Source organism: Vicia villosa, unplaced genomic scaffold (genome assembly GCF_029867415.1).
Source record: "Vicia villosa cultivar HV-30 ecotype Madison, WI unplaced genomic scaffold, Vvil1.0 ctg.000189F_1_1, whole genome shotgun sequence".
NCBI classification, from domain to species: Eukaryota; Viridiplantae; Streptophyta; class Magnoliopsida; order Fabales; family Fabaceae; genus Vicia; species Vicia villosa.
This window is the reverse complement of record NW_026705059.1, coordinates 479158-502672: the sequence shown is the minus strand read 5'-3', so window position 1 is coordinate 502672 and position 23515 is coordinate 479158. Positions and strand designations below refer to the sequence as shown.

Genomic DNA, 23515 nt, shown 5'->3' with positions numbered 1-23515 from the left:
ACTAATAACAAAGACATATTATAATAGATTATAATGTTATTATAACTTTATTTATAAATTATAAGTAGTTCTAAAATAATTTTTTTTACTTAAAGAAATTTATAACCAAATATTTGAAAATATGTTTGAAAAATTGAGTATATATTGAATGTTTAAATTAATAAGACAAATCAAAATAACTGTTCCTAATATATCAATTATATTAAAAAATTTATTTTATATATTAAAATTTACGTTGATGATAATCCTTGTCAATAAGTAAAAAAAAAAATTATAAGTAAAAAAAAAATTATAAGTTTTTTAATATGATACCAATGATAAAATAAGAATTTGAATTGTAAATAATACGTGACAATAAATAGTAAAAAATTTATTTTTATTAATTCTTTTAAGATGTAAAATATTTTATTTACTTAAATTATTTATAAATTTGTAATTATAATTTTATTTGTAAATTATAATTAGTTCTAAAATATTTTATTTACTTAAATATTTTTTCCGGTACTAGTTCACTATATATTTATTTCATGGATTCAATTGTAGTACATGTTTGGCCCATAAATTTCCAAAAAATAACCCGAAACCCATAAAACCCAACACCCAAAAACCATTCCATTTCTTGCTGTTCCTAAACGCAAGAAAAAAAACCTAGCCACCCCCAAGAACCTCAAAATCTCATACACGACCAATCTTCAATCCTAGTTCGATTTCGACGAGAATCTTGCCATCTTTCTAACCTTAAACGACAAAGCTCTATTCTTTCATCTTTCTTCGCAGATTTTGAGATTCGGTCACTGTAGCTTCTCTACTCATCCACTTTCAAATCCACTAATTGGTATTCCTTTAACAACATTTGATGTTTGTGATTTTTTTTTTTTGTATGAATCATTCAGAATTGTTGTATTTGAGCTTGTTGGATTTTGATATCTTCATGCTATTGATTTGTGTTTTTTTAGCTACATATAGTTGTAGGGTTTTACTCCAAAACTGAAATCTCTGAAATTAATCTATAATAAATCTCTGAAATCTTTAGGGGTTTCTGTGCAATTTTTCCTGATATCACAAAATTTTAGGTGACAATGCAAAAGAGTAATCAATGTCTATATTTGGTCATTAGTTTTCACTCTATTTAAGTTTTTATTGGAAGCAGCACTGCCAAAATGTCGCGGAAGGGGTTGATGGAACAAGACCTGAGTAAGTTGGATGTGACAAAGCTGCATCCTCTTTCTCCTGAAGTCATTTCTCGCCAGGCTACTATCAATATTGGTAATATATTTTTATCGTGATTTTAGGTTTATTTGTGTTTCTATATTTTTGCAAGTATAGTTTTGAAATTTGCTGCAATCACATTAGAATTCAGAACATTGACGGGTTTCTGTGAAGTAACCATGTTTACAAAATAATAGTTTAGGGAGAATCTTTCTTATTTGATTGAATAATAGAAAGAGCTTTTAAATAGCCATACAGAAACTGAAATTGAGAAAAAATAGCCCACACTAACAAACACTAGAAACGTGGGATATTGGCAAAAGAATAGGTAAAAGCAACTGCTCACTAACAGTAGCATAGCGGTAACATTACTTAGTCCACACTAACAATAACTTAACATAAAAGAAAATAAAACTTTAACATTCTCCCTTAAACTGAATGTTACTAACAATGAGTTTACTATTGGCGGTGGACACACTCCCAATAGGTTGCACAATTTCACAAAGGCATTAAGTTTCAAAGGTTTTGTCATCACATCAGCCACTTGTTCTTGAGTATTGCAGTAAGCTAGTTCTATAGTTCCATCCTTTGCGAGCTCACGAAGAAAATGGAAGCGAACATCGATGTGTTTGCTACGACCGTGCATTACTGGATTCTTAGCAAGCTTGATTGCTGAGTTGTTGTCACAGTAAACAGATGTTGAGCTATTTTGAGTATGTCCAAGCTTCTCTAAAATCTTTCTCAACCAAACGGCTTGACAAGCACAAGTTGACGCGTCTATAAATTCTGACTCTGTAGTAGATAAAGATACTAAAGGCTGTTTTTTTGATAACCAAGATATTGCACCAGAGCTCAATAGAAACACAAATCCCAACGTGCTTTTTCTATCATCCAAATCACCCACATAGTCACTATCTGTGTACGCGACCAACTCTTCATTTCCACCCTTCTTATAAAACACACCATAATCAACCATTCCTGTTAAGTATCTTAATATTTTCCTTGCTGCTTGCAAATGTAATTTAGTAGGATGCTCCATGTACCTACTAATGAGGCTAACAACAAACATAACATCCAGTCGGGTAGCAGTTAAGTACATAAGGCTTCCTACAATCTGCATGTAGTAAGTACTATCAATCTTCATGCCATCTTGATCCTTTTGAAGCTTCTCTCCAGGAACCATTGGATTATGAACATAATTACTTTTGTCCATTACAAATTTCTCCAACACTTTCATCACATATCTTTTTTGACTAATGAATATGCCATCAGTCTTTTGCATTACTTCAACACCCAGGAAGTACCTCATTTTTCCCAAATCGGTCATATCAAATTCAACCATCATGGATTTTTTGAATTCAACATACATTGACTCATCATTTCCAGTGAATATCAAATCATCAACATTTAAGCTTATAATTAGAAAAGTGTGTTCATGGGAGCATTTTTCAAAGCCTTCCTTCAAAAAATATGATTCTATGCGACTGTACTAAGCTCGTGGAGCTTGTTTCAGTCCAGAAAGTGCTTTCTTTATCTTGTACACCTTATGCTCATTGCCCTTGATTTCATATCCGCAAGGCTGTTCCACAAAAACCTCTTCATTGAGTACATCGTGCAAAAATGCCGACTTTACATCCAGCTGATAACCGGTCCATCCCCTTTGAGCAGCAAGGGCAAGCACTAGTCGAATTGTATATAATCTTGCCACCGGTGCAAAAACTTCATTATAACTCCATATTTTTGAGCATATCCTTTTGCTACAAGTCTTGCTTTGTGTTTGTCTATTTCTCCATTCTCATTGAGCTTTGTTTTGAATATCCATTTCACCCCAATTTTCTTTCCACCAACCAGTAAATTTGTCAACTCCCAGGTGTCATTCTTCTCTATTGATTCTATTTCCAAATTCATGACATTTCTCCATTTTCACTCTTCACAACTTCAAATGAAATTGGGTCAACACTTGCAAACATGGCCATGTTAGTCATGTTTTCTTCTTTTGACAGTCCTTCTCCACTTTCATAATCCCTCATCCAAACATGTTGTCGTATTATTCTTCTATTTGAAACTAGCTGGTTCTCTTCAATTTACTCGTTTGAATCCGAGTGATCTAGTTCTCCTTCTCTTTCTTCATTGATGCTCGTATCATTTTCTGCACTTGCAGTAGTGGCAACTTCATCTTGTTCATCTTCTCACTCTAAATTGCCTTTGATGTTTTCCTCGTGTCTTTTATCCCAGTCCCATCCTTTATCTTCTTCAAAAACAACATCTCTACTCACAATAATCTTCTGAGAAATTGGATCGTACAACCTGTATGCCTTTGATTCTTCTCTTACTTAAAGTAGAACACAACTAGTACTTTTTCTATCCAGCTTTGTTCTTTTTCTGTCTGGTATGTGGACATACGAAACACATCCAAAAACTCTTAAGTACTCAACTGTTGGCTTTACACCGCTCCAAACTTCTTCAGGGGTCTTGTTTTTTACAGCAACAGGGGCATCGATTCAGCACATGAACAGTCCAATTTACAGCCTCGGGCCAAAAACTCCTTTGAACTTGTTTCTCATACAACATGCAACGAACCATGTTCATAATGGTTTTGTTTTTCCTCTCTGCTACACCGTTTTGCTGTGGCGTATATGCGGCTGTCAGTTGCCTATTTATACCATTCTCCTTACAAAAGTCATTAAATGCTTGTGATGTAAATTCACCACCCCTATCAGTACGCAAACATTTTATGAATGTATTTGTTTCTTTCTCCACATGATTTTAAAGCTTCTAAAAATTTCAAAAGCTTCAGACTTTTCTACTAAAAAATACACCCATGTTATACGACTATAGTCATCAATGATAGTAATTAGGTACCTCTTTCCGCATATGTCAGCATGTATCAACTGTAGGATTTGAGATGCTCTTCACGTGCGCACCTTAGGAAATGGATCCCTCTGTTGCTTTCCCGCAAGACAGTCTTTACAAATTTTAGAGGGAGTTTTTAGTTGCGGCAGACCATTCACCATCCTTTTTTGCTCAATAATCTTCAAGCCTTTAAAGCCTAAATGTCCAAATCTACAGTGCCATAACTCAGTTGAGTCTTTAGTGATTGTGTTGAAACAAGCTGATACACTTGACTGCGGCTTAACTGGCAAAATGAACATTCTGTTTGAGGACATTGTTGTTCCCATGATGAAGCCTTTCTCCTTATGATAAATCTTGCATTTTCCATGTTGAAAAATAATTGTTAACCCCTTTTCTTGTAGCTGACCAATACTCAGCAAGTTGTTCTTTAGCTCAGGTACATAGAAGACACTAGTAATGATATGTGAGATTCCATTCAATTGAAATCTCACATTTCCTTTTCCTTTCACAGCCATGTTGGAATTGTTTCCCAACTTCATTGTTTCATTAAAATTTTCATCCAAATCAGAGAATAGTTCTTCTTACCGCACATATGATTACTACACCCCGAGTCAAGGAACCATAACTCATCCTTATCAACTTCACTGTTTCATTAAAATTTTCATCCAAATCAGAGAATAGTTCTTCTTACCGCACATATGATTACTACACCCCGAGTCAAGGAACCATACCTCATCCTTATCTGATTCTTTATTTTCCATGGATGCCATCAAAAGCATTTCTTCTTGAGATTCTGCAAAATTGGCTTCACTCTCCTTGCTTGGACATTCATATTGAAAATGTCCAAGTTTATGGCAGTAATAACACTCCACAGTGGACTTGTCAAAGTATGACATGCCCCTACCGCTTCCTCGTCCGCGAAATACTCCACAACCACGGCCTCTTATTCTGTTTTCAGAGGTTACTTTCATTGCTTGCTCTTCAATAACAAGAACATTCATGCGTTGCTCATGCACCAACAGGTTGCTTTGTAGTTGGTCGATTGATAAGGCGTCAATGTCACTTGACTCTTCAATAGAGCAAACAACATAGTTGAATTTTGGAGTCATGGACCGCAAATTTTTTTCAATAACAACATCTGTCATAGTCTCTCCATGAGTTCTCATCTTGTTGGCTATGGTGAGGGTTCGAGAAAAGTACTCATTCTCCGATTCTCCAGCTTTCATCTGCAGGATTTCAAATTCCCTTCGAAGTGCTTGTAACTGTGCTCGTTTAACCCTTGCTGTCCCTTGATACTTCTGCTTCATTGAGTCCCAAATGTCCTTAGACGTTTCTTTCTTCAAGATTGTCTCCAAGATAGATCTATCAATTGCTTGAAAAAGATAATTCTTTATCTTTAAATCCTTGAGTTTCTGATCTTCAACAGTTATTCTTGGTGCCTCAGTTGATTCTGCACCCCCAATTGCTGCAGGGATCCCATTTTCAATCAAACTCTAGTATTCCTTGGATCGAAGGAAGTTCTCCATGAGCATTGCCCAATGGTCATAGTGACCATTAAACTTTGGAATTGATGGTTGAACAAAGCTGTTGTTTTCTGCCATCTACTTGAAAGGACTGCTGCGTTTCAAGTATTGATCATGCCCCTTCTAAAGGAGCTCTGATACCAAATGTGAAGCAACCATGTTTACAAAATAATAGTTTAGGGAGAATCTTTCTTATTTGATTGAATAATAGTAAGAGCTTTTAAATAGCCATACAGAAACTGAAATTGAGAAAAAATAGCCCACACTAACAAACACTAGAAACGTGGGATATTGGCAAAAGAATAGGTAAAAGCAACTGCTCACTAACAGTAGCATAGCAGTAACATTACTTAGTCCATACTAACAATAACTTAACATAAAAGAAAATAAAACTTTAACAGTTTCCCGTTAAAATTGAACAAGCTTCTTTATCATCGATGGAGTGTTAATGCTGATGGGTTATGAAATTTATCCTTGTAGGCACCATTGGTCATGTGGCACATGGAAAGTCAACTGTTGTGAAAGCAATATCAGGTGTTCAGGTAATATATTAAGTTTTTTTCTACTCTCTTTGGGCGTGTCTGAGCATGGCGGCGGTGCTTAACTGTATATTGTAACTGGTTAATATGTAATTTATGGTATATGGTAATCGGTGTTTAACTAATTGATTGAATTTCCTACCCTTTTATTTTGCATTTTCAGTTTGGATGTAGTATTATAGATAATCATGCTATATGAATTTTAATGCATTTTCCTCAAGCTTCGATAATGGATAGTTAAACCGTTGACCTCTAACTTCCCATGGATGTTTTGCAGACTGTTCGTTTTAAAAATGAGTTGGAGCGTAACATTACAATCAAGCTTGGTTATGCGAATGCAAAAATATACAAGTGTGAAGATGAACGGTGTCCAAGGCCTATGTCCTACAAGTGGGTATTATTTTAGATTTTCTATTTTAGCATTAGTTCATTCATCACATTTGGCCATGTGATAATTTTTTTCTTCTTTTCGGCAGGGCTTATGGAAGTGGAAAGGAAGATAATCCTATGTGTGACGTACTAGGGTTTGAAAATGCCAAGATGAAATTGCTTAGACATGTTTCTTTTGTTGATTGCCCAGTAAGATCCCGAACCATCATTTGTTATTTAGGGCTGTGGATTATGCTGAGACGTGTTTAGCTATCTTTCTTTTACATTTGTATGATAGTGTTTTCGTTTCATAATTTCTGTAGGGACATGATATTCTCATGGCTACTATGCTTAATGGAGCAGCAATCATGGACGGTGCATTGCTACTCATTGCTGCTAATGAAAGCTGCCCGCAACCACAAACTTCTGAGCATTTAGCTGCTGTGGAAATTATGCGTCTGCAACACATAATTATCCTTCAGAACAAGGTAGACTTGATTCAAGAAAATGTGGCAATCAACCAGCATGAAGCAATTCAGAAGTTTATTCAAGTAAGTTTTCTACCGAGAGGTTTATTTATTTATACAGACGAATCCCTTTTTCAGTAATATAACTGATACACTCCCCCTATTTCTTGGTGTTTTACCAGGGAACTGTTGCTGATAGTGCACCAGTAGTACCAATTTCCGCACAATTGAAGTATAATATTGACGTTGTGTGTGAGTACATCGTGAAAAAGATCCCAATCCCTGAACGGAACTTCATTTCTCCACCTAATATGATAGTGATTCGGTCATTTGATGTCAATAAACCTGGTTATGAGGTTGATGAAATAAAAGGAGGTGTAGCTGGTGGAAGCATTCTGAGGGTAAGTCTTTCTTTGGTCAAGATTCCAAATAACTTGCTTAATTTGCACTGATCTGACTTGTTTAGTTTGATTAACCATTTTTGTATTTCCATTTTCTGTTTTGGTTTTTTGCTTAAACCAATTAAATATGTTATGATGAGTTTTCAATTGGCCGAGACCAAATACCCGTTTATCATGGGCCAAGTTTTGTGGTTAGACATTGATACATTATTTTTAATCGCATCTTACAATTTGTTATTTGCAGGGTGTTTTAAAGGTTAACCAATTCATTGAAGTTCGACCTGGAATAGTTGTTAAAGACGAGAGTGGAAACATCCGATGCACACCCATCTATTCCAGAATAGTTTCATTATATGCTGAACAAAATGAGCTTCAGTTTGCAGTTCCTGGTGGCCTAATTGGTGTTGGAACAACAATGGATCCCACTTTGACTCGTGCTGACAGGTTGGTAGGTCAAGTTCTCGGAGAGGTTGGATCACTTCCCGAAGTTTACGTGGAACTTGAGGTACGCGACTGACTATGCCTTAGGGTCATGAGTATTGATATTTTTTTCTGTTATGAATCATGAAAGCTGGCACTTAATTTCCCTGTTATGCACATTGTTTTCCAGGTTAACTTTTTCTTGCTTCGACGGCTTCTTGGTGTCCGGACAAAAGGTTCGGAGAGACAAGGAAAAGTTGCAAAGCTTGTGAAAGGAGAGATGCTTATGTTGAACATAGGATCTATGTCAACGGGTGCCAAAGTGGTTGCTGTGAAGAACGATTTGGCAAAATTGCAACTTACTTCCCCTGTGTGCACAAGCAAGGGTGAGAAGATTGCTCTAAGTAGACGTGTCGAGAAGCATTGGCGTCTTATCGGCTGGGGCCAAATCCAAGCTGGAATCACCCTTGAAGTCCCTCCTGCCCCCATTCTGAGTTGAAAGAAAGACAGATTAAGAGACAGACTACAGGACTACAGCCTTTTTATAAAAACGTGAGATGAGTTTAGGTATGTTGGAAGAGAGAAAACTGTTGGGAACCATTTTTGTGAGATGGAGAAGATTGTCAATTTTTTGTTTTCACATTGTTTTTGGTTACCTATTGTTGAAATTGTATCTTATGCTGATTGAGTTTAGAATGCGAGTAAGTGTCTCAGTCCTCACTTTTTTTCATTCAATTGTCACCTTAGTAATAATTGATTATTTCATAATTCATACTGTAAACATGTCCAAGCAATGGTTGAAAATTTTTAGACTGGTACACTGTCTAGTCCTTGTTATTCCTATGCTCTTCTCATAACATATTCCTTAATTTTGGAGTCCAATGCTATGTGGTGCTATCCGGGACATAAACAACATAGGAAACAATAAACATGGTGTCCGTTTGGGAAAACCAGAGTTGTGACATGCAATCTGTTTAGGAAATTCAATTCGGGTAGCATACCACAAGTCACCAATATCATATTATATTGATGCACAATTTGACATGTTAAGGTAAAAATATGATTGATAAAAAATTATATTACAACGACTAATTACAAACATAAAGTCACTACAGAACAATACATGATAAAGCATAGACTACAAAGTATACAAGAGAAACAAATAATGGAGAAATAAATACATAATGTCCAAAGAGATAAAAATCCTTATTACAAACTAGAAAGAATACAATAGGAAAAATACAACAGAGGTAAAAAAATAGTGCTAAAACAATAAGCACACTATGTATGTTGTATGGTTGAATCAGAACTCAAAAGCATATATCTATGGCACAGCAGCAACACAAAGCAGCACAGCATCCCTTCCAGAAACCATCACCTCTGCTTGTGGTTTGGTCTGGAATACTTTGTTGAGGGGCATCCTTGGAAGGGTATCCCACAGGTGGCGGGGCAGTTACATATTGAGACGTAGAATTAGCCTCACTTGGTGGTGGATATGATATAGGTGCCTGTTGCTGATTGTTAAAGTTACTCATAATGTTGATGATGAAGTTGATTAGAATTATATATGAAAGAGTAGTTGAAGGATGATGTTATAGGAATGAAAAGTATAGAAACAAAACATGTGTATATATATAGAGTAGGAGGAAGCTATATGGTTGCTTAGTTTGGAAGAGATAAAGACGAATGACGTGTTGGATAAGCGCGTTGCAGGGCGTGGGAAAGAAAAGTGTAAGACGGCGTTTACATTAGTTTGACACATTGATTAAGTTGGTTATTTGTTTATTATCCTTTTCAAACAGTTTTTCAGTTTAACTACAATGCGTTTGCTTTCAAAATATTCAAGCCTTTCTAGATTGTGTAGAAAACTTGTCATTATTGTTTGGTCTCCAATAAAGACTGCTTATTTGTTTGTTTGTTTTAGGATAAAGACTTCTTTCTGCACTAATAAAGATCAAGAGCATCTACTACCTGGAAGTACACCTTAATGTCTTCCAACAAAGCAACCGCCATGGACAGAAAAGTCAATGCATGCCTATTAGCAACTACAAGTCTACAAGTTCAAACACAAGAATGGATCCGCAGCCTACTTAGAGAAGGAGCAGGAGGGAAGACGTCTTACCAAAATCACTTACAAGAAGAAAAAATAGTTCAACCCTCCATGTCATGGATAATAATAATAGTCAAACTTGAGAAAATAACATTGTTTTGGGATTTTTATAGTCCACACCACAAAGTGGCAAACCAAGACAAAGCCCGCTCTATAAATCTATACATTTTCTTAGAGTTACGCTATCTTTACACTATATTTTATACACCGTATCTTACACCAAAGATATGAACAGAGAAAAATATTCTTGCACAAAAGTCAAGACAAAAAATTATTTAAAAAATAAAATTTATGCTTTGAACATATGAACATACCACACACGGTGTGGATGTACAATAGAAATGTCAAGTTATCATTTCCGATTTTCTTAAGGGAGCTAACTAACTCAAACAAAGAATTAAGGTGCTAACTAACTCAAACAAAGAATCAAAATTTTTTATAGTAAAAACTAGTGAATCATACGACTTTAAGAGATTTTCCTTCATAATAACTGAGAAATCTTTCTCAGTTAGCTGACCTACACTCATTAGATCGTTCTTCATGTCTGGAACATACCAAACATATTTGATCAGAATTTTTTTATCATTCTTCATTTTGATTCTGGCATTTGCCATTCCTTTGACATTAAAGAACTTATCCCCAACACATCTAATCTTTGTCCTCTTTCTGGAGTCAAAGTCTATCAACCATTGATTGTTTTCAGTTATGTGATTTTAGCAGCCAATATCCACATACCACCATTCTGACAATTCACTATTGTCAAACTTAGAAGCCATCAATATCAAAAGTTCATCATCACTCTCTGACTATGTTTGCTTCTTATGACTTCTTTCCTTTATTTGACCAGCACTCAAAAGAATAATGACCAAAATTCTTACAGCAGTAGCATTGAATCTTCTTCTTGTCAAGCTTCTTCCTTCTCTTCTGATGTTTCTTCTCATCAAATTTGGACCAAGAAGACTTCTGGATCTTCCTAGCAGAAGACACCTTCAGAGTCCGCTCTACCTCTCTCTCAGAGGTTCTCTCTGTTAGACGCAACTCGTATACTTCTAGATTGCATTGTAGCTCTTTAATTTTCATGGTGCTCAGATCCTTAAAATGTTCAATAGCTACAACAATATAATCAGTACATTCTTAATAATCACTTATTCAGAGAGCGTTTCTCCACAAGCTTTCATCTCATTAGTGATCAGAATCACTCTGGAGATGTATTCGGATACCTTCTTATTTTTCTTCATGTTGTTATTCTCATACTGCTTACATAGAGACTGAAGCTTCACCTTCTTCATTGATGCGTCACTGCCATAACATCGTACCAGTGTGTTCCACGCATCCTTCGCTGTCGTCGAATTAGAGATATTCTCAAACAAATTTGCATTCACACACTGATGAATGTATAACAAAGCTTTATGATCCTTCTTCCTCGTTTCTTGTTGCGTGTTTCTTTACGCTTCCGCAACAACCGACGTGTAACCTTCGTTAACGAGATCAAACACATCTTGAGCGTCAAACAATACACACATCTGAATTATCCACCGATTCCAATTATTTCCACCAAACATAGGAAGTTTCGTATTTAAACTACCGTTTTCACCGTTCATCTTCGATATTGTACAAGAAATCACTAAGAACTTACCAAACACATGTGTTTCCCAATTCCTCAAAATCAACAAATGTGATTCCCATACGATTCCAATCACTGTGAATAAAATGATTCTAAATCAAAACAATCACACACCTCACGTACACTCGTGTTTCCCTTCCTGTGAATCTAAATTGGAGCTCTAGATACTATATGTTGGAGCACAAGGTTGAAGACAAAGATGATGGAAGAGAGTGAAAAGAAAGAAATTGTAACTAACTTTTACTCAATTGAAAAACGGTTACAATGAATGATTCTACTCTCTATCATTACAAAGAAAAAATGTAATGTATACTAAACTTATATTGGGCCAAATTAATTAAAGCCCAACACAAGGCGCAATAATACTGAATGTGCAATTACACTTCAACACAATCCAACTATCTAAAAATTATATATTGCTGAGTTGCCGCCATCTCACAAGTGACAAAAAGGATACAACTTAAGCTCTATACTTAACAAAGAGAATATCCAACAAAGTCTATAACGATGCAAACATTTTTTCCTCTACTTATATAGAAGAGTCAAATTAACTATACATATGTCCCTAATACCCAAACTCCCTAATTATCAGGCTTATAAACGTCTGACCAACAAACTCAAGCAATATTTGATTTTACTTTAATGTCTTCACAAAAGAATCTATTGTAAAGTCACCAAATTTTTCTAGACTTTCACCGATCATCAATAAAAAAAGAAAGAAAATGAAAATTGAACTAAAGACCGAGTTTAAAAGCATAACTCTCCCACTCAAACTAACATACTTGGTACCTCAAAAAGTCAGCCTTTTTAGAAGTGATCCTACAAAGGTCCTAAAAAAATATTAAAAGTTTTATCCGCATATTGAAGATGCAAAATCATAAGAGGAGATGAGGGTGAATTATGTTTTTTAGTTAACATTTGAAGGAAGAAAAAATACCTAGGTTAACTATTCTTCCAAACAAACCACTGAATGTTGACAAAATAACTGTAAATACAGGATTTGGATCCTCTGCAGTGTACTCTCTGCTGCTGTCCATTCAACCATTTTCTTAGCCACTCATCTATATCCTTTCCCAATTTTCAATACAAAATATTTTTCTTTATTTAATTTCTATCAATTATTAACCATTGGATTCGTAACAGGAGGGATGGCAGAAGCTAATGGCATGAGAGAATTCATTTTCGTAAATACAAGAGGGGATAGGGGTTGAATATGTTATTTGATTTTGAAAAGTTTTCGAAAACCATTGATTTTAGATTGAATGATCATGAAAAAATAGAAAAGGATATTAAGTAACGAAAAATAAAAAGAGTTATATAGAAAGGCCTCACCAAGATTTATATTAGTTCGATCTTAAATCATATAACCTATTTCAGCCACCAAGTGTTTTCTCTTGAGACTTACACTAATATTTATTCTGATTCATCGAAAGAATCTGAGTCGTTCCTTTCTTTTGTGAAAGGCTCTTTATTTTCTTCTATCTCATCTTGAACTTGTTCATTTTGCACCTATTCTTTTTTTGAGTTTCTTAATTTTCTTTAACTTATTTGGTGTCTCATGTAAATCATGTAAGGGGGTGGGTTAGATTTTTAATACTCTACTCAATTTATTTTAATATTTTATAATTAAAAAAATTCAAAAACCAAATTCATATCTAATCAAATTGGATTTTTTCATTAAACTTAAAATGAGTTCGGATAAATATTCACGTTTTTCTTATATTTTATAATTAAAAAAAATTTCAAAAACCAAATTCATACTCAATCGCGAGTAAGAATTTTATCCTGCCTAATGGCTAATAATAATAATGGAAGGAGCCATGGAAAAGGAGACATATAATTACATAATCAGAAATTTAATATATTTTATTCCTTTTGAAAAATATATGAATTCAATTTAAGTACCAAACCAATATAAAGTGTTAAAAGTCACCACCATTATATTATATTAATGCACCACTTGACATGATAAGATAAAAAAATCTTCATAAAAAATTAATATTACAACGACTAATTACAACATAAAGTTGCTTAAAAAAATACACGATAAAGTATAAAGTATCCAATACAAGGGAAACAAATATCATCATCCATAAAAAATGGATAAATAAATCCATAATGTCATTCTTGTACAAACTACAAAGAATACATTAGAGCAGCACACTATATATGTATGTTGTATGAATGAATGAGAAATTAAAAGCATATATCTATGGCACAGCAACAACAAAGAGCAGCACAGCATCCCTTCCAGAAACCATCACCTCTGCTTGTTGTTTGATCTGGAATCTTTTGTTGAGGGGCATACTTGGAAGGGTAACCCATAGGTGGTGGGGCAGTTACATGTTGAGAAGTAGAATAAGCTTCACCTGGTGGTGGATATGACAAATGGTGCGGATGGATTGAAGCTTGCGTCTTTAACAGTTCCATGTCTATTTTGGTGAACGGATCTCCAACAAAAGATTTTTGGGTTGAAAGGGGATTAAGACAAGGTGACCCTTTATCACCTTTCTTATTCACTTTGATTGCGGAAGGTTTGGCTCGTTTGTTCAAGAGGGCGTCAGATATAGGAAAGTTCGAAGGATACACAGTGAGCGAAAATTCTAATGTGAGCCTTCTTCAATTCGCTGACGATACCATGGTGGTGGGGAGAGGTTGTTGGAAGAATCTCTGGAGCATTAAGGCAATATTTAGAGGTTTCGAACTTTTATCGGGTTTGAAAGTGAATTTCTTCAAGAGTAAGATATATGGTGTCAATATTAAGGAGGACTTTATGGACCGCGCTTCTCAATTTCTGTGTTGTTGCAGGAACTTAATTCCTTTCAAATTTCTAGGCATTCCGGAGGGAGCGAATCCGAGGAGATGTATCACTTGGAAACCTGTTTTTGAAAGCTTAAAGAAGAAGCTATCAATATGGAAGGCTCAGTTGTTGTCTATTGGCGGAAGAGTGACTTTAATAAATGCCGTACTTTCAACCATTCCACTTTATATAATGTCTTTCTATCGAGCGCCAGTGAAGATTATATAAGAGATTATTCAAATTCAAGGCAAATTTCTTTGGTGCGGAGACGAGGAAAAACGATGCATTAGTTGGGTGAGTTGGAATAACATTTGCAAGCCAAAAGATGAAGGTGGATTGGGAATAAGACACATTGGATATTTCAATAGGGCGTTGTAATGCAAGTGGAAGTGGCGAATTTTGAAGGAAGATGGAACCGAATGGAGTCGTATTCTGAGAGCTAGATATGGCGATATCAAACACTCTGTGTTGGCTGGCCGTGGGCAAAGGGCAAACAGAAAACTCTCAACTTGGTGGAAAGACATCCTTACGGCAAGTGTGTCGAAAACTAACTTTGTGGATTATTTTGCAGGAAACATATCTTTCAAGCTCGGGTCAGGTTCAAACATTCAATTCTGGCACATCATTTGGTCAGGGAATAACAACCTCGAAAATCAATTTCCGGCTGTATACAATCTGTCACGGCTTCAAAATGGTTCAATAGCTGAGATGGGCGCTTTTCATAGGGGAAATTGGTCCTGGAATGTTAACGTACCAGCAGAGTCATTGCTGGCAGATCCAGTAGCAGCGGTTGAAGCTTTGGAACTCATTCAGCGCATCGCCATGACAAAACCGATAGAAGATGCTACGGACATGGTCATTTGGAGGCACAACCAGGACGGTGTCTTCTCGGTGAAAAGTTGCTACAGTCTGATTCGGGACAGAAACAAGGAAGATATCTTGCCAAACGAGACTCTAAAGGCCTTAATGATGGTTTGGGAGACTAATATCCCCTCAAAGATCAAGGTGTTTGGTTGGAGAGTTTTACTCAATAGACTACCTTCTAGAGATCAATTGGTGAAGAGAAAGATTATTCAAAATGATGAGGAGAAAGTGTGTGTTCTGTGCGCGGCAAAGGATGAAGACTTGGAACACTTATTGTTCAATTGCAGCTTTAGCCAAAAGGTGTGGGACAATATGCAAGGGTGGTTGAAACTGAATATGGTGGAACAAGCAACAGGATTAAACCATTTGTTTCTTTTTACTCAAGGTTTGAAAGGGAAGGTAAAATAGAAGAAGATTTGCTTAATTTGGTTGGCAACAATTTGGTCAATATGAAACGTGAGAAATAAGACGATATTCCATGATGAAACACCTATTTTAGACGATGTGGTTTTGAACATTAAAATTGTCACTTGGATTTGGCATGCTATTGGTAATAGAAGGTCTAATTGCACCATCTTATACAATTGGTTGCATGCTCCCTTAGATTTCCTTCGTGTCGAGTAAGATTTACTGTTTGTCGGTTTGTAATCGGGTTGGAGTACCCCTTGTACTCCCTTTATTAATAATATAATTCTGCTTATCAAAAAAAAAAAATTAATCTGACTTTTAAACTATATTACACTTTTCTTTTTTCTATATGGAGCATAAATCTCTATGTTTGTTTTTCACAACACTATCAACAAAAATGTGTAAGAGCAAAAGGAACATGTTCGATTGTATCCCAAAGATCATGATTAATAGCTTCTACTTTATTTTTATTATTATTATTATTATTATTATTATTTTTTTTTTTTTCATTTTTACTTTTTATTTGATATACCTTTCACTATTAATTGGTGGATGTTTATCAAAGGAAGACTTTTATTAGAGAAATATTCTTATCCAATCAAATCAAATTTTTTCATTAAACTTGAAACGGGTTCCGATAAATATTTGCGAGTAAGGATTTTATCCTGCCTAATAATAATGGAAGGAGCCATGAAAAAGGAGACATATAATTGCATAATCAAAAATTTAATTAATATATTGTATTCCTTCTGAAAAATATATGAATTCAATTTAAGTACCAAACCAATATAAAGTATTAAAAGTCACCACTATTATATTATACTGGTGCACCATTTGACATGATAAGATAAAAAAATCTTCACAAAAAATTAATACTACAACGACTAATTACAACATAAAGTTACTAAAAAAAATACATGATAAAGTATAAAGTATCCAATACAAGTGAAACAAATATCATCATCCATAAAAAATGGATAAATAAATCCATAATGTCATTCTTGTACAAACTACAAAGAATACATTAGAGCAGCACACTATATATGTATGTTGTATGAATGAATGAGAAATTAAAAGCATATATCTATGGCACAGCAACAACAAAGAGCAGCACAGCATCCCTTCCAGAAACCATCACCTCTGCTTGTTGTTTGATCTGGAATCTTTTGTTGAGGGTAGCTTTCAGATGCATCTTTGGAAGGGTAACCCATAGGTGGTGGTGCAGCTACATATTGAGAAGTAGAATAAGCCTCACTTGGTGGTGGATATGATATAGGTGCTTGTTGCTGGTTGTTAAACTGACTCATGATGTTGTTGATGATGAAGTTAATATATGAAAGAGTAGTTGAAGGATAATGTTATGTGAATGAAAAGTATAGAAGCAAAAATGTGTATATATAGGTTTGATTTGAGGAATGACGTGTTGGATAAACGCGTAAGAGGGCGTGGGAAAGAAAAGTGTATGACGGCGTTTACATATTTGATTTAAGTTTGAGACGCTATTTGCTTTGCTTTGTGACACATTCATTATGTCGGTTATTCTTTATCATTTTCAAACGATTATTCAGTTTAACTACCACACGTTTGCTTCCAAAATATTCAAGCCTTTCTAGATTGTGTAGTCAACTCGTTATTATTGTTTGGTCTCACAAACTGTCTCCAATAAAGACTGTTTTTTTTTTTGTTTGTTTTAGGATAAAAAACTGCTTTCTACTGCAATCTAAGCTCAACTACTACAAAAATATCTAGACATACTAATAAAGAGTTCTCACCTCTAAAAATTCTAAAATATTTTAGAGAATATTATAACCATAATATTATTTAAAATTACCTAAGTCCAAATTAACTAAGCTAAAAAAATCAAAATGCAAATAATAAGGTTAGTCCAAATTAAGTTTAATATTTCAATATTCTCTCTTAAATTTAATTTGTGACTCCAAATATACTCTTTCTTTTTAACTTGAGTGATTAGGTGAAAATGTCGATAACTTAATCTTGAGATGACATTATATACTTCAACTTCACCTCCTTCTTCTCGATGCATTCTCTTATGAAGTGGTAACAAATGTCAATGTGCTTACTTCAGTCATGAAAGACGAAATTCTTTGTCAAAGCAAGTGCTGATTAATTGTCAACACATATTTTCATATGATCTTCTTGTGACGTTTTTAACTCTTTCAACAAGTTCCTTAGCCAAATTGCATGACAAACACATGATGTGGCGCCAACATACTCGACTTCACAAGTTGACTGTGTGATTATTGGTGGCTTCTTTGACATTCAAATAAAAGTAGTATCTCCCATAAAGAACACAAAACTAGTAGTGCTCTTTCTATCATCCAAGTCTCCACTCCAATCGCTATCACTATAACCAACATTTTATTTGCAAAGCTAACCAAACGGTTCTCGTTGAGTATAACAGATGTGAGAGGTGCTAATACCTTCCCCTCGCATAAACGACTCTCGTATCCGAATTTGATTGCGATGACCATATTATTGTTCATTTAGGTTTATCGACACTTTCCCTTTCTTTTTGGAATAAATAAACTTCGGTGGTGACTCTGTTGTATTTCTAGCGCTCATTACACTCGGGTATTTTTTGCGCCGCAACACACTCATACAAAGAAAGTGGAAAAACCATGAAAAGGCAATAATCAACGCACCCCACTCTTTGGTAGCTAGCCACTCTAGAGGCCGCAGTAGGTCCGCCACACGTCGAGCTCAAACCCGACCTTCACCCAGGAGAAGGAATCCGCACCAAACTTTTGGTGGGCTAGGTCCTAGAGACATCCAATAAACTTCGAGCTAAAACCTCGTAAAGTAAAAGCTAAGTCCCGAAAAAACATACTCAAGATCTAACATGCACACCTGAAATCAAGTAACTACGATATCTGATAAGTGGAGAATTTACGTAAAATACATAGGATTTTATTGACATATTTTACAAGCAATTAATATAAAATCCCCAATTTATCTATGAAAAGTGATAGAACACCTGTTTGGACTTGCCTAGCAAGTATTAACTGAAAATAGGTAAAAAGGACTAGAAAACCACAAGCCAAGACACAAAGATCAAACCAGATAAAAACTTGAAAATCAAGCCCGATAAGCAAGCTCAGGAGGCCAGATGGAACTTCCAAGTTCCAATACTTCATGGTGAAGAAAGGGTTTATGCACTAAGTGTAGAGATGGTGCGCTTAGCGAGGCAATACGGCTAGGGATACCTATCGCACAACTAACATTCATTAATTCAGAAGTAAGAAGACTCGCTAGATGCAATGGCACTAGGCCTATCAAGGGTTCTAAATCCACACATATAAATAGAGATTTCCAGTTCAGTTCAAAGGAAGTTTTGGTGGAGTGAGGTAGTACCAAATTGAAGTAGGTTCACCTTAATCTATAACAGGAGAATAAGAACGGGAGCTCGAAGGTGAAAGTAGTGATCAAGTGACAAGGCAGATAAGCTTCGAATCACAGCTTTGCGAGATAAGCGGTACAACTACGATTAGTAAGCCTAGTTAAAAATCTCTTTGGAGGAGGTTAGATGTAGTCATTTTATTCATGTATTAAGTAGGTCATGACGTTTTATGTAAGTATATTCACGCTTTAATATTGTTGACTGTTTATTCTCCATGCCTATTTTAGATTTGCTACCTAAAACTTATTTTCGTGGTATGACTTGACATTCGAAAGGTACTTGTCATTACTACATCCAAGATAATTATTTATTAGATAGTAATGCCTAGGCATAATGTTAGGTTCAATATCCACATCTACTATACTAGGATTGACATAGAGTCCTGCTGTTTATAATTGTCAAAACTTAATGCTCTGCGTTGGTTAATAGATTGAAATATCAGTTATTAGATAATGCATTGATCTCACGAAATTAAGACTGATAGGAGATACAAATGAGAGCAACATGTGGTAATATTAATTGGTGGGTAGAGGAATATATTACCGACCTATGGTTATACATGATAAATACACAATGACAAAATTTACCCCTGGTAAAATTTCTTATAGTTAACACCAAAATCTCCATTTTACTTTCTGTCATTTATTTTTTGTCATATACTTTCAAGCATCACAACAAATTTATAATCTTTCTCTACTTGAAATCTTAAAAGCTTTTGAACAGTCTTTGAAACTACCAGTCCTTGAGGATATAATAATTATAATTTTTTATGTGTGCTCAACAACAAAATGGCGCTGTTGCCGGAGACTCATGTTAATTTTTAAAAGCATGTCATAATTTTTATTATTTTAAGTATATTTATTTATAACTTTGTCTATATGTTAATATCAATATATTTTGTTTATGGTCACTAACCCATTAACATTTTACTAATTTATGCGAGGTAATGTTTCGACTGAACAATTGTTAATCAATCACGAAATCAAAAGAACTGTAAACAAAAACCTCTGTAAAAACAGAATAAAAATAAAGACTCGAGAAGCTAGATCTAGAAGTGTCTTTTTGTCTCAAAATAAATAATCATGGCTGAAGTTGACAACAACAATAACAACGGAAATAACAATTGTGACACACCCTATCACAATAGTCTTAAGCGTTTAGTTCATCTCGTAAGGACGCAAAAGAATATCAGACAAAGTGAAATAAAAACGTATTTATTACAAATAATGTATGGTAACCCTTTTGTAGATTTAGATCGTAAAGACCTGTATACAAACCTCACAAAATTCTACAAAATTTGTGGTATAAGTTAGACATTCTTGAAAATGAGAAAGTAAAAGAGTGGTATCTAAATCAACCTTTTGGAAAAAGCTAGTTTATAAATCCATTCAAGAAATGGTGATAAAGGAAACATTTGTGTCATTGCTTCAATAAAGGAGAAAAAAAACCTGTTTATAAACCAATATTCACAAAATGATATTCGATTTATTGCTTTTATGCTTAATTGAATTCTTTTGAAAAACCAAACCAATAGCTAGTGTTACAAGTCATCACTCATCACTATTATATTATATTGATGCAGCATTTGATATATTAAGGTAAAAAAATGACTGATAAAAATTATATTACAACGACTAAATACAACATAAAGTTACTACAAAAAATACAGTACATGATAAAGTATAGAGTATAAAATGGACAAATAAATACATAATATCCAAAGAGATAAAAATCCTTATTGTTCTACAAACTACAAAGAATACAACAGAGGTAAAAAATAGTGGTAACAACAATAAGCATACTATGTATGTTGTATGATTGAATGAGAAGTTAAAAGCAGATATCTATGGCACAACAGCAACAAAGAGCAGCACAACATCCCTTCCAGAAACCATCACTACGCCGTTCAAGGGCTTTAAAAGCGCTTTTATTGGCCTTTAACAGCGCTTTAAAGCGCTGCCAAAGCCAGCGCTGCTATAGGCTACGAAAGCGCTTTTAAAAGCGCTCTGGTAGGCCCCCCTATAAGAGCGCTTTTCTGGAAAAAGCGCTCTTGTAGGCCCCCCTTTAAGAGCGCTTTTCAGGAAAAAGCGCTCTGGTAGGCACCCCTATAAGAGCGCTTTTTTCAAAAGCGCTTTCGTATGTTACGTTTTTTTTTTTTTTTATGCTTTTTATTATTTCTAAACCTGCACTTTTTGGCAGCAATATTTTAGAACCTGTAATTTACTATTTTTTGGCAGTATTTTTTCATGAACCTATAATTTATCATTTCAAATCGATATATACCATTATAATCGATATCGATTATATACAAAAAAAGTATTATATTATATACCATTAATGTAAATCAAAATACATATATACATATTTCTAAACCAAAACAACTAAACCAATTCACATATTTCTAAACCAAAACAACTAAATGGGAAACAACTTCCGAGTTCTTATGCAACCAATGTACGCTTCCTGTATTATCTGGAGCTATGTTGTATTGATGCTTTAGTGGAGAACCAGTAGTCACATGAGCTATGTTGTATTGTGTCACAGAATATGAATCAAATAACTGTACCCCGAACGATCCTGCCACAGAAGACGACTTCGGGGTACATTACTTGATTCATATTCTGTGGAACATAATCGGAAGGGGCACATTGTGTTCTATCCTTTACCAATCCATCCACTGTTTGAAGCTCAACCTACAATAGAAAAACGTGATTATTTACACAACATTCACATTAAACTTAGAAGTAAACTTTGAAGCTCAACCTACAATAGAAAAACGTAATTAGTGTTAACCGCAAATATCACATTCACTTAGAAAAGGCCAATTTATCCTCCATAGCCTGAAAAAACCATCAAAAAAGGCCAAACACTAAAACAATATGTTCAACAGAAAATATAACCAACAAAACACAAATCAGAAACCAACCAACCGGGGTTTTGTTAACCGCAAATAGAATCTGCCCTAACTCAGATTTTAATTCCGAAAAGAATTCTTCGTTTAATCTGCATAACAAAACACTCCATCACAACAGAATTATTCGGATCTTTGATAGAATTTTTTATAGCTTTCAAACAGAAGATATCAGTTTCAGTCCCATAGCTTATACCAGAACTAATCAGCAACAAGAAACTAACAAAAACATGATAACTGAAAATCCAGCTACTCAGAACAACCATCATCTTCATCAAAATCATAAACACAAACCTAAAAGTAGTAATCCAGAAACCTCATTCATCAGTTTCCATAGCACTAAAAACAATTCTCCTAAGAACACACCCTGAAAAAATAAATAAAAATAACAGAAACACAGTTCAGAACTTCACACAGACCAAGTCAATTAGTCAACCATAAAAAAAAGAGCAAGTCAATAAAAAACCTTAATTTAGAACAAAACTAACACAACCATGACATAAAGGAAACTAAATCATCAAAAACATGAGAAACCCATCAATGTAAAATACACATATATGAATGAAAAAAACATAAATTATCGATTTTTCACATAAAGACTAAAAGACCCACCTGGGTTTTTCACAACCCAATGAAGCTTAGATGAAAATTTCCTATACCCAGAAGATAATTCAAAAAGTAAAGAGAGAAATAAATATAAAGTTAGAAACTTTGAGATAAGAAACGGAGAAGGAAGTTACCTGAAGATGATAATTGTGATAGATTTGTTGTGAAGAAAGAAGCGGACGAACGGAGATTCACGTCAGACAAAGAGAACGAAATCGAAAGAGGGTTTAAGTCACCGGTGATTGATCGGAGAAGAAGAGGAAGACGATCAAAGGAAGAGAGAAGCCGCCACAGTTTTGTTGAAGATGAAGGGCGTCGTTCTTGTGTTGAGGAGAAGAAAAGAACGTGTTTTGACCAACACAAACCCTATTTTTATTCTGTTAGTTAATTAATTTTATTTTAATGAGGGCTACAAGAGCGCTTTTCAGAAGCGCTTTCATAGGCCACTCTATACCAGCGCTTTCTCTTTAAAAGCGCTTTCGTAACCCCCCCCTTTAAGAGCGCTTTCAAAAGCGCTTTCATATCCACCCCCTATAAGACCCCTATAAGAGCGCTTTTGAAAAGCGCTGTCATAACCCACCCTTTAAGAGCGCTTTTGGAAAGCGCTTTCATACCCACCTCCTATAAGAGCGCTTTTGAAAAGCGCTTTCATTTCCCCCCCTTTAAGAGCGCTTTTCTAGCGTGTTTTTTATTTTGTTTTTAACCAAACCTACGAAAGCGCTTTTGTGAATAAGGGCTGTTGTAGGTGCGCTTTTAAAAGCCAATTTTGGCGTAGTGCATCACCTCTGCTTGTGGTATGGTCTTGAATCCTTTGTTGAGGATAGGCTTCAAAGCATCCTTTGAAGGGTAACCCATAGGTGGTGGTGCAGTTACATATTGAGAAGTAGAGTTAGCCTCAGCTGGTGGTGGATATGATATAGGTGCCTGTTGGTGGTTGTTAAAGTTACTCATGTTGTTGTTGATGAAGTTGATTAGAATTATATATATGAAAGA

General features: G+C 34.9%; 3 protein-coding genes and 1 long non-coding RNA gene across 7 annotated transcripts; 2 read left to right on the top strand and 2 right to left on the bottom strand.

Annotated features, from left to right (window-relative positions):
- The first annotated feature begins 580 nt into the window (after positions 1-580).
- On the top strand, positions 581-9007 carry LOC131625141 (eukaryotic translation initiation factor 2 subunit gamma-like). Of its 3 annotated transcripts, none has more exons than XM_058896034.1 (9): positions 581-835; positions 1148-1266; positions 6066-6127; positions 6402-6514; positions 6601-6703; positions 6817-7044; positions 7143-7361; positions 7606-7866; positions 7972-9007. In XM_058896034.1, exons 2-9 carry the CDS (start codon positions 1161-1163, stop codon positions 8278-8280), a joined length of 1401 nt encoding a protein of 466 aa, XP_058752017.1. In that variant the 5' UTR covers positions 581-835; positions 1148-1160; the 3' UTR covers positions 8281-9007. The 3 variants fall into 3 exon arrangements, with proteins under 3 accessions (XP_058752017.1, XP_058752018.1, XP_058752016.1); XM_058896035.1 differs by having other exon boundaries at positions 1135-1266; XM_058896033.1 differs by having other exon boundaries at positions 582-835; positions 1151-1266.
- A 4936-nt stretch (positions 9008-13943) lies between these two features.
- LOC131625099 (uncharacterized) lies at positions 13944-15587 on the top strand. Its single transcript, XM_058895996.1, has 2 exons — positions 13944-14480; positions 14721-15587. Exons 1-2 carry the CDS (start codon positions 13944-13946, stop codon positions 15585-15587), a joined length of 1404 nt encoding a protein of 467 aa, XP_058751979.1.
- A 716-nt stretch (positions 15588-16303) lies between these two features.
- Positions 16304-16961, bottom strand: LOC131625140 (protein CYSTEINE-RICH TRANSMEMBRANE MODULE 1-like). Its single transcript, XM_058896032.1, has one exon. The coding sequence runs from the start codon at positions 16892-16894 to the stop codon at positions 16658-16660; it is 237 nt and encodes a 78-aa protein (XP_058752015.1). The 5' UTR covers positions 16895-16961; the 3' UTR covers positions 16304-16657.
- A 4160-nt stretch (positions 16962-21121) lies between these two features.
- On the bottom strand, positions 21122-23262 carry LOC131625139 (uncharacterized). Of its 2 annotated transcripts, none has more exons than XR_009290747.1 (3): positions 22657-23262; positions 22529-22569; positions 21122-22283 (listed from the first exon to the last, which is right to left on the bottom strand). It is a non-coding gene; the product is annotated as an uncharacterized LOC131625139 (long non-coding RNA). The 2 variants fall into 2 exon arrangements; XR_009290746.1 differs by lacking the exon at positions 22529-22569 and having other exon boundaries at positions 21124-22008; positions 22211-22283.
- Positions 23263-23515: the final 253 nt, after the last annotated feature.